Genomic DNA, 17,877 nt, shown 5'->3' with positions numbered 1-17,877 from the left:
CCGAGAGTGAGGAGTTTTTCCTTGATGCATAGGTTGACTGGTAGCCACTGGAGATTTCTGAGAATTTCCCGTCCTGATGGCCCGTTCCGCGGGTTTATCGGGAGGGGCTTCGGAGGAAAACTCTTTGGGCCCCGTGCGGGGCAGCAACTTGTCACAGGGAGAAGGTTTCCTCCCCGCGGGCCAGTGGGGTGCGGTCAGGCCCCACGGACCCCCCCACCTCCGGCGGGCTGACTCACCCCGGCCTACAACCTATCAATCAATCCATCAATCGTATTTATTGAGCAGAGCGGAGCACCCCATATTCCTGCCCGTCCTCCACCAGCGTATCCACACTCCCCCACCTTCCATCCCTGGGCTCCATCCCCCACACTCCTGCCCCTCTGCCCTCAGCACGCACACACACACACACACACACACACACACACACACACACACACACACACAAACGCACCCCCCCACGCACTCATACACATACACCCATACACACACCCATACATACACACACACGCACCCACACACACACACACCCTTACCCACACACACCCACACTCACACATACACACACCCACCCACCTTCCAATCCCGGGTTCCGACCCCAGCGTGTGTACACACGTACACACACACACACACACACACACACACACACCCCTCTTCCAATCCCGGGTTCCGACCCCAGCATGTGTACACACGTACACAAACACACACAGTCCATCCCCGGACTATGTCCTTAGCTTTCTGCAGCTTCTGGGTGGGGGGGGGGACCCAAAATAAATACCTATATTTTGTTGCTGACTTGGACTTCCCAAGTGCTTAGTACAGTGCTCTGCACACAGTAAGCGCTCAATAAATACGACAATGAATGAATGAATTTGTCTATTTATAGATTCCATCCTAATCCTCCTCGACCTCTCAGTTGCCTTTGACTTGTCGACTACCCCTTCCCCTGGAAATATTATCCAACCGTGGTGTCACTGACACTGTCCGCTCCTGGTTCTCCTCTCTCTCTGGCCTCTCATTCTCAGTTTCTTGCAGACTCTGTCTCTTCCTCCCACCCTCTAACTGTGGGAGTCCCTCAAGGTTCAGTTCTGGGTCCCCTTCTAATCTCCATCTCCATCCACTTCCTTGGACAACTCATTCACTCCCACGGCTTCTACTACCATCTCTAAGTGGATGATTCCCAGATCAACATCTCCAGCACTTCTCTCTCTCCTCTGCAGTTTTCTTCTGCCTTCTTGCATTTCCTCCTGTCTTCTGGACATCTGTTCTTGGGTGTCCCGCCAATACCTCAACTTAACATGTCCAAAAGTGAACTCCTTATCTTCCCACCAAAACCCTGTCCTCCCCTGGATTTTCTCATCACTGTAGACAGTGTCACCCTCCTTAATGTTTCACAAGGCCATAACCTTGGCGATATCCTCGACTCACCACTCTCATTCAACCCACATAGTCAATCCATCACTAAATTCTGTCAGTCAACCTTCATAGCATCACTAAAATCTGCCCTTTCCTCTCCATCCAAACTGCTACCATGTTAATCCAAGCACTTATCCTAGCCTGCGTGGATTACTTCATCAGCCTCCTTGCTGACCTCCCTGCCTCCTGTCTTCCCTCACTCCAGGCCATACTTCCCTCTGCTGCCCAGATCATTTTTCTACAAAAACGTTCAGTCCATGATTTCCCACTCAAGAACCTCCAGTGGCTCCCCGTCCACCTCTGCAGCAAACAGAAACTCCTTTCCATTGGCTTTAAAACACTCAATCACCTTGTCCCCTCCTCCCTCACCTCCCTGCTCTTCTATTTCAACCCAGCCCACACACTTCGCTCTTCTAATCAATCAATTGTATTTATTGAGCGCTTACTATGTGCAGAGCACTGTACTAAGCGCTTCTACTTGTTGTACCTCAATCTCCTCTATCTGGTCAACAACCTCTCACCCAAGTCCTGCCTCTGGCCTGGAAGACCCTCCCTCTTCATGGCCAACAATGACTCTCCCGACCTTCAAAGCCTTGTCGAAGCACATCTCCTCCAGGAGGCTTTCCCTGACTAAGCCCTTATTTCCTCTTCTCCCACTCCCTTCTGCATCACCCTTGCACTTGGACTTGTTCCCTTTATTCAACCCTCCCTCAGCCCCACAGTACTTATGTATATAGTCATAATTTATTAACTTATATTCATGTAATAATAATAACAATAATGATGGCATTTATTAAGCACTTACTATGTGCAAAGCACTGTTCTAAGCGCTGGAGAGATTACAAGGAGATCAGGTTGTCCCATGGGGGGCTCACAGTCTTCATCCCCATTTCACAGATGAGGGAACTGAGGCACGGAGAAGTTAAGTGACTTGCCCAAAGTCACACAGCTGACAATTAGCAGATCCGGGATTCGAACCCATGACCCCTGACTCCAAAGCCCGGGCTCTTTCCACTGAGCCACGCCGCTTCTCTTGTCTGTCTTCCCCTCTACACTGTAAGCTCCCCGTGGGCAGGGAACGTGTTTCCCAACTCTGTTATATTGTACTCCCCCAAGCACTTAGTCCAGTGCTCTGCACACAGTAAGCACTCAATAAATATGATTTATTAATTAATTGTTAGGGACTGTGTCTGACTCGATTGAGATAGATGGATAATCTCTTAGCCTGTTCCTTCCAACCCAAGCCTTTAGTTCTGTCTTTTTTTAGCTTGTTCCCCTCCTCCTCCTCTTCTTGTTCCCCCAAAGTTCCTGCCCTGTTAAATTGAGTTAGCTCAGTCTGGAAACACTACTAATTTGGGAATCTGCCTAGGGTAAAAATATCAATAGCCGTACTAAATTCCTTATCATCGCCAATGCGCTGAGGTTATAGACTGTCTATAAAAAGTCTAACTGTCCATAGATTCTATGGACAATTGATCGGTTTAATGAAATTACACAAATTGGTTCTGTCTACCTGCAACAGCTGTACTTTAACAGGGATTTGCAGGCAATGCGGTTTTTAACGAGACGTTTTTCCCAAGTGTTATTTTTGCCATCAGTTGCTAATTTGAGATAAGCTAGGGGGGAGAAAGGGTCTTTTCAGAGCTTTCTCTTTTTCTACTTCACGTGGCCTTTGCCTGAGGAAAGGGACCCAGCTAGGACTGTTTCTCTGCCGCTCTTTGCTTCCAGAAAGCTGGGCGCTTTGCACATCTTAACATTGCGCTCACCCGCCCTGACTTACCAAGCTGACATCGCGCGGGGACGGGAAGTGGTGGGGAGGCTTGCGAACGGACTCGTGCAGAACAGCCCTGGGAGAGGCAGGACTTATGCTCCCAATCATCATCATCATCATCAATCGTATTTATTGAGCGCTTACTATGTGCAGAGCACTGTACAAAGCGCTTGGGAAGTACAAATTGGCAACACATAGAGACAGTCCCTACCCAACAGTGGGCTCACAGTCTAAAAGGGGGAGACAGAGAACAAAACCAAACATACTAACAAAATAAAATAAATAGAATAGATATGTACAAATAAAATAAATAAATGGAGTAATAAATATGTACAAACATATATACATATATACAGGTGCTGTGGGGAAGGGAAGGAGGTAAGATGGGGGGGTGGAGAGGGGGACCATGGGGAGAGGAAGGAAGGGGCTCAGTCTGGGAAGGCCTCCTGGAGGAGGTGAGCTCTCAGCAGGGCCTTGAAGGGAGGAAGAGAGCTGGCTTGGCGGAGGGGCAGAGGGAGGGCATTCCAGGCCCGGGGGATGACGTGGGCCGGGGGTCGATGGCGGGACAGGCGAGAGCGAGGTACGGTGAGGATATCGTTGAAGTGGTCCTATTGCCGAGACTTCCCCCAGCAGCGCTTCCCGGAGGGATCGGTCTGATGGTGCTCCTGGGTTGTATCATCTGGGACTCCCCAACAAACAGATGCTGGACCTTCCCTTAGAGATGGAAGCTCCCAATGCCAAACGGGGTAGCTTTTGCAATGCCTGGAGAGCAAGGGAGGATGGAGCGAGTGGGTTAGAGGGGGCGGAGCCCTGCGCCGGGCCAGCTCGGGTTGCCAACAGCCGCCCGCTCCTCCCCGGCGGGTGGGGGCCGAAGGGTGCCACCGTCGCCCAGCTGCTCTCCTCGTCTCGGGGCTACTGCCAGGGCGCGGGGCGAGCTCTAGTTAGCGCCCGCTTCAACCCAGCAGCCCATGGCGGGATCTGCCGCCCCGCCGCCCCGTCCCCTCCCGCTCCTCCTGCTGCTGCCCCTCTGCCTGCTGCCCCGCGGCTCGGTGGGGGCGGGGGCCGGGGGCCGGTGCGGCCCCTGCCGCCCCGAGAAGTGCGAGCCCGCGCTTTGCCCCGCGCCCGAGCTGACGGTGCGGGACGAGTGCGGCTGCTGCGAGCGCTGCCTCGGCGCGGAGGGCGAGCGCTGCGGCGGGCGGGGCGCCCACCGAGCCCGCTGCGGGCCCCGGCTGGTGTGCGTGAGCCAGTCCCGCCCCTCCCCGGCGGCGCCGCTGCCCGAGGAGTTGGAGGGCACCGGGCTGTGCGTGTGCAAGGAGGACGGCGCCGTGTGCGGCTCGGACGGGCGGGCCTATCGCAGCGTGTGCGCCCTGCACCTGCAGAGCTGGATCGCCCCGCACCAGGGCCGGGAGAGGATCCGCAAGGTGCACGACGGAGAATGCAGGTTCGGTGAGTCCGCCCCGGGGTCCCCTCTCCCCGCCTTCGAGACCCCCGGCAGCCGGGGGGCTGAGGACAGGCTGCCGGAGTGCCCAGGGTTGCGCCCGAAGACCTGGCGAAGTTGAGCGGCGTGGCCCGGCTGCTGCCGCCCGTAGGGAAGCAAGCATGTAGGGGCTGCACAGGGTTCTCAAACGTGCTAAAGGGGAAACATCTTTTGTGAAATTACTTAGGAATCTACTTGGCGGGGGGCGGGGAGGTGTAGAGTTGGAGGGCGTGTGTGTGTCTTTGTCTTAGAGAAGTGTCTGTGTCTTAGAGAAGCAGCGTGGCTTAGTGGGAAGAACCGGTCGTGGGTTCTAATCCCGGCTCCGTCGCTTTTCAGCTGTGTGACTTTAGGCAAGTCACTTCTCTGGGCCTCAGTCACCTCGTCTGTAAAATGGGGATTAAGACTGGGAGCCCCACGTGGGCCAACCTCACTGCCTTATATGTACCTCAGCTTTTAGAACAGTGCTTGGCACAAAGTAGCTGCCCGAGGAGCAGCGTGGCTCAGTGGAAAGAGCACGGGCTTTGGAGTCAGAGGTCATGGGTTCAAATCCCGGCTCTGCCGATTGTCAGCTTTGCGACTTTGGGCAAGTCGCTTAACTTATCTGTGCCTCAGTTACCTCATCTGGAAAATGGGGATTAAGACTGTGAGCCCCCCGTGGGATAACCTGATCACCCTGTAACACCCCCCCCCCGTGCGCTTAGAACAGTGCATTGCACATAGTAAGCGGTTAATAAATGCCATTATTATTATTATTATTAATCAATCAAGCATATTTATTGAGCGCTTACTGTGTGCAGAACACTGTACTAAGCGCTTGGGAAGTACAAGGTGGCAACAGAGACAGTCCCTACCCAACAGTGGGCTCACAGTCTAGAAGGGGGAGACAGAGAACAAAACCAAACATATTAACAAAATAAAATAAATAAAATAGATATGTACAAGTAAAATAGAGTAATAAATATGTACAAACATATATACATCATCATCATCATCAGTCGTATTTATTGAGCGCTTACTGTGTGCAGAGCACTGTACTAAGCGCTTGGGAAGTACAAGTTGGCAACATATAGAGACAGCCCCTACCCAACAGTGGGCTCACAGTCTAAAAGGGGGGAGACAGAGAACAAAACCAAACATACTAACAAAATAAAATAAATAGAATAGATATGTACAGGTAAAATAAATAAATAGAGTAACAAATATGTACAAACATATACATATATAGAGGTGCTGTGGGGAAGGGAAGGAGGTAAGACGGAGGGGATGGAGAGGGGGACGAGGGGGAGAGGAAGGAAGGGGCTCAGTCTGGGAAGGCCTACAGGTGCTGTGGGGAAGGGAAGGATGTAAGACGGAGGGGATGGAGAGGGGGACGAGGGGGAGAGGAAGGCGGGGGCTCAGTCTGGGAAGGCCTCCTGGAGGAGGTGAACTCTCAGTAGGGCCTTGAAGGGAGGAAGAGAGCTAGCTTGGTGGATGTGCCGAGGGAGGGCATTTCAGGCCAGCGGGATGACGTGGGCCAGGGGTCGACGGCGGGACAGGCGAGAATGAGGCACGGTGAGGAGACTAGTGGCAGAGGAGCGGAGGGGGCGGGCTGGGCTTCTAACGTGTCGAACCGGAGCAAGCGGTACGTGTTCCGCCATCGACCCCCGGCCCACGTCCTCCCCCGGGCCTGGAATGCCCTCCCTCTGCCCATCCGCCAAGCTAGCTCTCTTCCTCCCTTCAAGGCCCTACTAAGAGCTCATCTCCTCCAGGAAAACTTCCCAGACTGAGCCCCTTCCTTCCTCTCCCCCTCGTCCCCCTCTCCATCCCCCGCATCTTACCTCCTTCCCTTCCCCACAGCACCTGTATATATGTATATGTGTTTGTACATATTTATTACTCTATTTATTTTACTTGTACCTATCTATTCTATTTATATTATTTTGTTAGTATGTTTGGTTTTGTTCTCTGTCTCCCCCTTCTAGACTGTGAGCCCACTGTTGGGTAGGGACTGTCTCTATATGTTGCTAGCTTGTACTTCCCAAGCGCTTAGTACAGTGCTCTGCACACAGTAAGCTCTCAATAAATACAATTGATTGATTGGTAGTCTCGGGAAGAAGACTTGGACAGAGCGCCAGGTCCCCAACGGCCCCGGAGTCCCTCATCAGTTCTGGGGTCAGCTTGGAATCCAGCCAATCATAAAGCAGCTCCTGGGCTTCGGCATAGATGCCATCATGGTCCTGCAATTGCTCTGACCTTTCCAGGTCTGCCACGAACCTCGGGGGTTTCTGGGGAAACCTGGAGTCTTTCAGAGCAAAGGCTTCTGAAACAGCAAACTGAGGCCTGCTCCACTTTCTTGACCCAATGAGCCACAGTGTCGTTATCAAACCTGGGCTTGGCGTCCGCCATCCTCGCCCGCCGCTTCCAGCGGTACAGCCCCGGCCTGCTTCCCGGGAAGGCCATGCCACGGTTCCGCGGGTCCCCGCTGAGGGAGACGCGGCCGGAGACTACAAATACAATCATTATTATTATTATTATTTGTCCTACTAAGTTTCCCTTTTGTAGGTTTCTTTGAACGGGGTGCATATTGGTAAGGTTAAGGCCCCTCCAGCCCATATTAATGCCTGTTTGAGTTGTTCTGATGTGTTTGTATATATAGCTCTGATTTTGTTTATTTATATTGATGCCATTAATGCCTGTTTACATGTTTTTGATGTCTGTCTCCCCCCTTCTAGTCTGTGAGCCCATTGTGGGAAGGGATTGCTCTTTGTTGCTGAATTGTACTTTCCAGGCACTTAGTACCGTGCTCTGCACACAGCAAGTGCTCAGTAAATACAATTGAATGACTGAATGAATGAAACCATGCACCCGGCCTCAGATCCCGGAATCCGCAACTCAGGGGAAGTTCTGAGACAGCTTCGAATTTGGAGTCTCAAATGTCTCAGCCTTTGCTTGCTTCTTCTCTCCAAATGTTGGCTTCGATTGCTATAGTAATCCATATTTGTTAAGTGTTTACAATATGCCAAGCACTGCACTAAGCACTGGGATAAGTACAAGATAACCCCCCCCCACCTTACCTCCTTCCCTTCCCCACAGCACCTGTATATATGTATATATGGTTGTACATATTTATTACTCTATTTATTTATTTATTTTACTTGTATATATCCTGTTTTATTTTGTTGGTATGTTTGGTTTTGTTCTCTGTCTCCCCCTTTTAGACTGTGAGCCCACTGTTGGGTTGGGACTGTCTCTATGTGTTGCCAATTTGTACTTCCCAAGTGTTTAGTACAGTGCTCTGCACATAGTAAGCGCTCAATAAATACGATTGATGATGATGATAACCAGGTCGGACACAGTCTTTGTTTCACATGGGGCTCACAGTCTAAGGGGAAGTATCAGATCGGGCCCTTTCCACAGCACTTGCAGCTTCTCTTCATATGGGTTGGAGGGGCCTTAACCTTACCAATATGCACCCCGTTCAAAGAAACCTACAAAATGGAAACGTAATAGGGTGAAGACACAAACACACTGCCGCCCCCCCCGAAAGTAGATTACTAAGTAAATTCACAAAAGATGTCCCCACGTTTGAGAACTGGAAGTCATTTGACTATGGCGGTCATAAAAAGAAAGTTTTCTAGATGTACAGTTATTAAATCAGTTGAACATAGAAAATAGAAAAATAAATGGACAAAGGGGCTTTATTCATTTTACTCTTAATGAGGAGATAATATTTGGCTATGAGTTGCCAAACTGTAAGGATTCTGTCAGACACATTTTTCATCTGGCTTTTCCTCCAATCTTGTTCTTTTGCTTGTTCTGCAAATAGCATTCCTCAACGGTTAATCCTTAAGGGTTTCTTCCTTAAGAGTTGCTTTGATGGAGAGGCAAACAGTATTCTTTGGGATGCCAATTCATTAGATATTTTAATCTGCTCATTTTCTGCCAATTAAAACATACTAATAACCTAATGCAAGTAATTCCTCCTTGAGAGAAAGCCAGTTTTCATCAACAGTTAAGAACTGCCCAGTCTTTTCTAAGTGTTTCAGTCACGTAGTTCATTGTCAGGCCTGCTCACCCCTTATATTCCAAATCTTTCTAAAAAAGTTGGCATCCATTTTGGAACTGGCTAGGTGTGCCATTAGAATTAATATTCCATTAGTGTTTCAATGGTCAGCCTCTGTAATGGGTTTCAAGACCTGGCCTGGTTTCAATACAGCAGATTCACAGGGTACATGCTGATACTATGATGGTCATGTCGACAATATCTTTTGGAGATGTTTAAAAGATCAGGTTGTAATTGGGTCCTTTATGCTTGTTTTCTGTATCTAATAAGTGACACCAACTAGAATTGAGATTTTCCAGTCTTTGTGTAGTCGAGCCTCAGAACTTAATACAGTTTAGGTGTGTGTTCAGCACTGACTCCTTTTATTGTACTTCATCCTCTCATGCTGGTGAAAAATGAAAATGCAACCACATAGGGGTCAGTTTATGGACAAGTGAAGTACCTCATTATGTGCTGATCCCTGAAGCAGTCTCTTATTCAGATGCAGTCACCGAATAACAGCCTCTTTCCGGAGGAGGATTCAGTGAACCTAATCAACCCTGGGTAGCAGCTGCTATTTCTTCACTATTTGTTATAAAACTATCCTTTCAGTGCTTTTGAGTCATCTCATTTCTGAAATGAGAGTCCTACAAGTCCTTAAGAAAAAAAAATATTGAGTGAAAGTTAGTTTTGTTTTATATGGCATAACATTGAGTGTTTCCAGGGAACCATAGATAAAGTGGGTTTGGGGCTTAAGATATGAATAGGAAATATAGTAGATGTTAAGAACTCAAGTGCACCTCTCTATATTTGCATATTTATATATACATATCTACTCATGGTGTGCTTCTGAGATATTCCATCCCTGGCAATATGCAAGTGGTTTCACAGAAAACAAATGATTAAACTGTCCATAGCCAAAAGTAAATAATTCCTACCCCCATCACTGCCCATCAGTTTGGGTATTGAATAGCTTGTGAGCTTCTCAGCCTTAGTAACTGTGCTGCTCTTTGCATTATTAAGGAATAACTTCCTTTCATGTGCATCAGCCTTATACACTCTCCTTGCTAATTCAAAGCAGATTTACACCAGTGAAGATTAGAATGAACTGTGTCTTTTGTGGTATGTTTGGCATCAATTAAGTTGTGTGCTTCTTTTTTCTAGTGACCTTGAATTTCTCCATTTTTTTTTTTTGCTTTTGTGTCCTCTAGACAGACTATCCTTTAGTCCAGTTGAAGTCCCGTGTGTGTGTAAATCGAAGTTTGAAAGAGGAAGGGGTGGATCCTAGAAATGTTGCAGAGGATAAACTAGACAGAATTTGATGACAAACTGAATATACACGTTGAAAGAGAGAGAGGACTCCAGGATAATGCCAAGGTTGCAGGCTTGTGAGACAGGGAGGAGAGTGGGGTTGTCAATGGCAATGGGAAAGCCAAGAAGAGAGGCAATGGGAGGAGAGGTGAAGGAGTTCAGTTTTGGATACATTGAGCTTGAGGTGTCGGTGCAACATACAAGTACTCTGTCTCCCCCTCAATCAATCAATCAATCGTATTTATTGAGCACTTACTGTGTGCAGAGCACTGTACTAAGCACTTGGGAAGTACAAGTTGGCAACATATAAAGATGGTCCCTACCCAACAGTGGGCTCACAGTCTAGAAGGGGGAGACAACAAAACATATTAACAAAATAAAATAAATAGAATAGATATGTACAAGTAAAATAAATAGAGTAATAAATACATAAAAACATATATACATATATACAGGTGCCGTGGGGAAGGTAAGGAGGTAAGGCTGGGAGGATGGAGGGGGGAGGAGGGGGAGAGGAAGGAGGGGGCTCAGTCTGGGAAGGCCTCCTGGAGGAGGTGAGCTCTCAGTAGGGCCTTGAAAGGAGGAAGAGAGCTAGCTTGGCGGATGTGGGGAGGGAGGGCATTCCAGGCCAGGGGGATGATGTGGGCTGGGGGTCGATGGTGGGACAGGTGAGAATGAGGCACGGTGAGATTAGTGGCAGAGGAGCGGAGGGTGTGGGCTGGGCTGTAGAAGGAGAGAAGGGAGGTGAGGTAGGAGGGGGCGAGGTGATGAAGAGCCTTGAAGCCGAGAGTGAGGAGTTTCTGCCTGATGCATAGGTTGACCTCTAGATTATAAATTCCTTGTGGGTAAGGGAACATGTTTACGAACACCATTGTATTGTACTCTCCCAAGTGTTTGGTAGTGCTCTGCACACAGTAGACACCCAATAAATACAACTGATTGAGGTCTCCTATGCAAGAGGAAATATGAGATTGCAAAGCGGGAGAGAGGTCAGGAATAGTGGGATAGATAGAGAAGCAGAGTGGCTTAGTGGAAAGATCACGGGCTTGAGAGTCAGAGGACGTGGGTTCTAATCCCAGCTCTGCCACTTTGCTGTGTGACCTTGGACAAGCCACTCAACTTCTCTGTGCCTCAGCTACCTCATCTGTAAAAGGGAGATTAAGACTGTGAGCCCCATGTGGGACAACCTGATTACCTTCTAAGCTACTCCAGCGCTTAGAACAGTGCCTGACACACAGTGAGTAAGTGATGCACCATGGAAAGGTTGCAGATATTGTTTGAATGTACGCGGTCCTGTTGCCATATTTGGTATGGGCCTTAGACCCTGCAGCCCACTGGCTGGGTCCAGGAACCAAACCAAATAAGGAGATAGACTCCACCCAGCTCTGTACCAAATCTGCACCAATCCAGTCCCCACTGTTTTCAAATCTACCAGTCACAGTGATCAGCAACAGCAGTATATAAGCCCGTTGTACTGGGCACTCGGGCCCTTTTCCCCTAAGGAAATGAGCCCGCCGGGTGCGTTACCCCCTATTCGGTCTTCGGCCTTACCAATAAAACTATATTAAAACTTTCAGCAGTCACATGCTGTCTGACTAATTCTTTAGTCGCCCGGCGACCTTTGGTAGCCATCCGGAACAACTGCCGCCATCATTTAGTGCTTAACAAATACCATAATTATTATTAGTAGTAGTAGTATCTGGGAATCATCCTTGAAATTGAAGCCAAGGGAGCAGATGAGCCCCCCAGAGGGGCAGGAGTAGATGGTAAATAGAATGGCGTTTATTAAGTGCTTACTATGTGCAAAGCACTGTTCTAAGTGCTGGGGAGGTTACAAGGTGATGAGGCTGTCCCATGGGGGGCTCAAGGTCTCAATCCCCATTTTTACAGATGAGGTAACAGGCACAGAGAAGTTAAATGACTTGCCCAAAGTCACACAGCTGACAATTGGTGGAGCTGGGACTTGAACCCATGACCTCTGACTCCAAAGCCCGTGCTCTTTCCACTGAGCCATGCAGCTTCTCTACTGAACATCATGAATATATTACCCACCCAAGGAACAGCCTATATAATTCTACTTACAGTGCTCAGATTTCACCCTACATCCTCAGGTACTTCAAATTTCCTCTGGGCTTGGAGGAAGAAGGAGTGAAGGAGTTATGTGGTCCACCTCACCTAAGCCACCCCTGTACTTCCTATGGGCCAACAACTGGCTTTCTTGGGGAGCTGATACTCTTCATGGATTTAGAAAACTGGGAAGAAAAACAGAGAGATGGGAGGACAGAGGGATAACTAGATCCTGTATTCTTGTGCATTGGCAAATTCCCCCAAGTGCTCTCTCCACTCCCCAGTGCTTCCAGAACTCTTTTTATTAAGATAAGGAATTGTCCTTTCTCTTTCAATCTGCATATTAAGTTCATCAAATTTTGTCTAGTTTATCCAATGCAACATTTCTAGGCTCCACCTCTTCCTCTCCATCATCATCATCAATCGTATTTATTGAGCGCTTACTATGTGCAGAGCACTGTACTAAGCGCTTGGGAAGTACAAATTGACAACATATAGAGACAGTCCTTACCCAACAGTGGGCTCACAGTCTAAAAGGGGGAAACAGAGAACAAAACCAAACATACTAACAAAATAAAATAAATAGAATAGATATGTACAAGTAAAATAAATAAATAAATAAATAAATGGGAACTACATTGACTCCTCAAGCACTTGTCATATCCTACCTCAACTACTGTATTAGCTTCCTTGCTGACCTCCGTCTCCCAGCTTCCCCCTCTCCAGCACATACTTCACTTTGTTGCCTGGATAATTTTTCTAAAACATCGTTCTGTGCATGTCTCCCCACTCCCGAAGAAACCTCCAGTGGTTGACCATACATATCTGCATCAAGAAGAAATTCTTCACCATCGGCTTTAAGGTACATAGATTAGCTCTCTCTCCCTACTTATCCTCACTCCCCTTCCGATACAACACAGCCAGTACATTTCATTTTTCTGTCACCTAATTCAGTATGCCTCAGTCTCATCTTTCTTGCTTTCTAGTTCTTGCTTACACCGTCCCTCCTGCCGGTATGCCTCCTGGTTCCCTTCTATGCATATGATTATCGACCTCCTTTTTTGTGGTATTTGTTAAGTTCTTACTATGTACCAGGCACTGTACTAAGCTGTGGAGAAGGTACAAGCTAATCAGGTTGGACACAGTCCATATTCCACATGGGGCTCACAGTCTTAATCCGTGTTTTACAGATGAAATAACTGAGGCAAACAGAATTGAAGTGACTTGCCCAAGGTCACACAGCAAACAAGTGGCAGAGCTGGGATTAGAAGCCAGGGCCTTCTGACTCCCAGGCCTGTCCTCTATCCTCTAGGCCATGCTGCTTCACTTATTGTCTGTCCCCCAACAGGTTTTTTTTTTTTTTTTGCAAAATGCCCTCTAATGTTAAATTTGATTTTTAGATAAGGTTCCACAACAAAGGCATAAAAACCCCAAAAATCATGGGATTCAGTCATGGATAGAAAACCTGCTGAAAGACAGGAAACAAAGGGAAAAGATGAATAGCAACTTTTGAGAGTGAAGAATTGTACTAATGGTACTCCTCAGTGGTCCGTGGTAGGACAGTTTTGTTTAACATCTTCTTGTGCAAGTGCCATGAAATCTCCAAGTTTACAGATGACACTAAGCTCTTCTGGGTAGTGAAATGCCATGAAGACAATAATGATAATGATATTTATTAAGCACTTATGTGCCATGCACTGTACTAAGCTCCGGGGTAGATACAAGCTAATCAGGTTGGACACAGACCCTGTCCTACATGGGGCTCACAATCTAAACAGGAGGGAGTAAGGTTTAATCCCCATTTTATAGATGAGGAAACTGAGGCACAGAGAAATCAAGTGGCTTGCCCAGGGTCACACAGCAGGCAAGTGGAAGAGCTGGGATTAGAACCCAAGTCTTCTGACTCCTAAGAACATGCTGTTTTCCACTAGGCCACACTGAAGATGGGGAGAAACCGCAGGAAAGTATAATAAAGCTGAGTGTTCAGATTCCTCATCTGTAAAATGGGGATAACATAGTTGTTCTTCCTCTTAGACTGTGAGCTCCATGTGGGACAGAGACTATGTCCGATCTGCCTATATAGTATCAACCCCAGTGGTTAATATGGTGCTTGGGACATAGTAAACACTTAACAAAAACCACTATTATTATTATTGTTATAATTATTCTTATGAAAAATGGCAGATAAGCATCAGTATGAGCGAGTCCAAGGTAAATCACCTGGAGAAAAATAATTCTAATTACAACTACATGGTGATGGACTCAGTGCTATCAGTCATAACTTACGGAAGAGATCTCTGAATCATTGCTGACCGTTCTTTTTCATCATTGGTCCACTGCATGTTGGGCATTGTCAGGAAGGGGTTATATATATAAAAAAGGGCACAGTTCTGTGTTTTATAAAACTGTGGTACTCCCACACCTGCAATACCATATGCAGTTCTAGTTGCTGCATGTGAGGAGGGATATAATAGACCTGGAAAAGGTGCAGAGAAGGACAGCCAAAGTGACTAGGTTAAAGTGACAGAACTTGGACATTTCAGTTTTGAAAAATGCAATCTGAGAGGGGATATTGTTGAAGTTTGCATAATCAGGAAGAGTGTGGACAGAGGGAACATAAAATTATTCAAAATTCTCATTGAATAACGAGGTTATAGGATCAAAACACAGAAGGAACCAATTCTTTCAACAGCTTGTGCAAAGCATATGAAATTTGTTGCCACAGGAAATCCTATAGCTTGATACGATCAGCAGGTTTAAGGGGTTTTAGTGGAAATTATTGGATAAGCAGTCCATAACGAGTCACTAGAGGGATAATTAGGATTGCTAGATGGTCCATCCCTAATCATTAGGATGGATGTCAAAGAGGACAACCATCACATGGTTTCTTCATGAATCCTGTTTGTAGTCAGAGACAAAATATTGGGTTTAATGGTCCATTGGTCTCTGTAGGGGTGCCAAATCCGGGGGGCAAAGGGAGGGGAGAGGAGGCAGGGGAAGGTGATGGGGATCATCAGCCTCATGGACTTTGGAAGGAAGCAGCTTTCCCCCCACAGCATTTTGAGCTGCCTAGCTTGCTCCTCTCAGTAAGAAAGAGGCCAGCTGTTTTTTCTTATGGTATTTGTTAAGTGCTTACCATATGCCAGGCACTGTACTAAGCACTGGGGTAGGTGCAAGCTAATCAGGTTGGATACAGCCCATGTCCCACATGGGGCTCACAGTATTAATCCCCACTTTACAGATAGGGTAACTGAGGCCCAGAGAAGTGAAGTGACTTGCCCAAGGTCCCATAGCAGACAAGTGGAAGAGCTGGGATTAGAATCCAATGAGGGTATTTCTTAAGCGCTGACTAGGTGCCAAGCACTTTTCTCAGCACTAAAGTAGATTCTATTTATTCTGACAATTTTGACACCCGTCTACATGTTTTGTTTTGTTGTCTGTCTCCCCCTTCTAGACTGTGAGCCCATTGTTGGGTAGGGACCGTCTCTATATGTTGCCAACTTGTACTTAGCGCTTAGTACAGTGCTCTGCACACAGTAAGCGCTCAATAAATACGATTGATTGAATGAATGAACCCAGGTCCTTCTGACGTCCAGGCCCGTGCTGTGTTCCCTAGGCCATGCTGCTTCTTGAGTTGGAAGCTGCCTCCACGATAAGGCTCCAGGTCATGGCACTACTGACCCTGGCCTCAAGTCAGGGCTGGGTGCTCTGACCCCTCCTCCCCATCTGTGTTGTTGGCAGAGAAAAGGTGCTTTTGTTCTAATCTGGCATTGGCCTTGAACTCAAGGGCCTAACCATTTCCCTCTGAGCCTCTATAGCCCTTTGTGTGTATATATTTCCTGCCCCCTGTTCTGTGTCTGTATGTATGGTCATCACAATATTTGTAGTCTTGAGCTAAAATCTTCAATTGGGCAGGGAATGTGTCTACCAACCCTGCATGTAGTAAGCACTCAATAAATACTGTTGATTGATTCAATTGCTCTTGTTGATCCTCCTTGTTCTTTCATTGCATGCAAACATTTCAGCTCAAATTTAACATGTCCAAAACAGAACTCCTTATCTTCCCACCCAAACCTTGTCCTCCCCTTGACTTTCCCATCACTGTTGTCAGCGCCACCATCCTTACTGTCTTACAAGCCTGTAATCTTGGCATTACCCTGGACTCCTCTCTCTGATGGAACCCACATATTCAATCTATCACTAAATCTTGTCGGTTCAACCTTCAGAACGTCACTAAAATCCATCCTCTCCTCTCCATCCAAACTGCTTCCACGTTAAGCCAAGCACTTATCCTATCCTGCCTTGACTACTGTATCAGCCTCCTTACTCACCTCTCTGCCTCCAGGCTCTTCCCCACTCCAATCCATACTTCACTCTGCTGCCCTGATCATTTTTTCTACAAAAACGTTCAGTCCATGTTTCCCCACTCCTCAGGAATCTCCAGTGGTTGCCCATCCACCTTCGCATCAAACAGAAAGTCCTTACTGTCGTCTTTAAAGCCAATCACCTTGCCTCCTCCTGCCTCACCTCGCTGCTCTCCTACTGCAACCCAGCCCTCACACTTTGCTCCTGTATTGCCAACCCACTCAGTGTACTTTGATCTCGTCTATCTCGGCGCTGATCTCTTGTCCATCTTGCCCATCTCTTGCCCACCATTCAATCTGCGCATCAGGCAGAAACTCCTCACCCTCGGCTTCAAGGCTGTCCATCACCTCGCCCCCGCCATCTCGCCTGTCCCGCCATCGACCCCCGGCCCACGTCATCCCCCGGGCCTGGAATGCCCTCCCTCCACACATCTGCCAAGCTAGCTCTCTTCCTCCCTTCAAGGCCCTACTGAGAGCTCACCTCCTCCAGGAGGCCTTCCCAGACTGAGCCCCTTCCTTCCTCTCCATCCCCCCATCTTACCTCCTTCCCTTCCTGTGTATATGTATATATGTTTGTACATATTTATTACTCTATTTATCTTACTAATACAGATCTATTCTATTTATTTTATTTTGTCAGTACATTTGGTTTTGTTCTGTCTCCCCCTTCTAGACTGTGAGCCTGCTGTTGGGTAGGGACTGTCTCTATGTGTTGCCGACTTGTACTTCCCAAGCGCTTAGTACAGTGCTCTGCACACAGTAAGCACTCAATAAATACGATTGATTGCTTGATTGATTGATTGCCCACATCCTGCCTCTGGCCTGGAACACCCTCCATTTTCATATGATAATAATAATAATGGCATTTATTAAGTGCTTACTCTGTGCAAAGCACTGTTCTAAGCACTGGGGAGGTTACAAGGAGATCAGGTTGTCCCACGAGGGGCTCACAGTCTTAATCCCCATTTTACAGATGAGGGAACTGAAGCACAGAGAAGTTGTGACTTGCCCAAAGTCACACAGGTGACAATTAGCAGAGCTGGGATTCAAACCCCTGACTCCAAAGCCCATGCTTTTTCCACTGAGCTACACTGTTTCTCATATCTGACAGACAATTACTCTCCCCACCTTTAAAGCACATCTCCTCCAAGAGGCCTTCCCTGTCTAATCCCTCATTTCCCCTTTTCACACTCCCCTCTGCAGTTGCACTGACTAGCTCCCTTTATTCACCACCTCTGCCAGCCCCACTGCACTTATGTACATATCTGTAATTTATTCATTTATATAATATCTGTCTCCCCATCTAGACTGTAAACCTGCTGTGGGCAGGGAGTGTGTCTGTTCTATTGCTATGTTGTAGTCTCCCAAGCCTTTAGTGCAGTGTCTTGCATGCAGGAAGTGCTCAATAAGTAGAATTGATTGAATCATGTCTTGGACCTTCTGTTTTTCGAAA

The 17,877-nt window shown here is 47.5% G+C and overlaps 1 protein-coding gene across 1 annotated transcript in view; it reads left to right on the top strand.

Annotated features, from left to right (window-relative positions):
• The first annotated feature begins 4,112 nt into the window (after positions 1 to 4,112).
• IGFBPL1 (insulin like growth factor binding protein like 1) overlaps positions 4,113 to 17,877 on the top strand; it is a 66,365-nt gene continuing 52,600 nt past the window's right edge. Inside the window, exon 1 of the mRNA XM_038770033.1 lies at positions 4,113 to 4,630. Coding sequence (XP_038625961.1) covers positions 4,153 to 4,630 — 478 coding nt within the window. The 5' untranslated portion in view covers positions 4,113 to 4,152. The remainder of the gene's footprint in view (positions 4,631 to 17,877) is intronic.

This window comes from Tachyglossus aculeatus, chromosome X4, assembly GCF_015852505.1.
Source record: "Tachyglossus aculeatus isolate mTacAcu1 chromosome X4, mTacAcu1.pri, whole genome shotgun sequence".
Classification (NCBI taxonomy): Eukaryota; Metazoa; Chordata; class Mammalia; order Monotremata; family Tachyglossidae; genus Tachyglossus; species Tachyglossus aculeatus.
The sequence above is the reverse complement of the archived record's forward strand: the minus strand, read 5'-3'. Positions and strand labels throughout refer to the sequence as shown.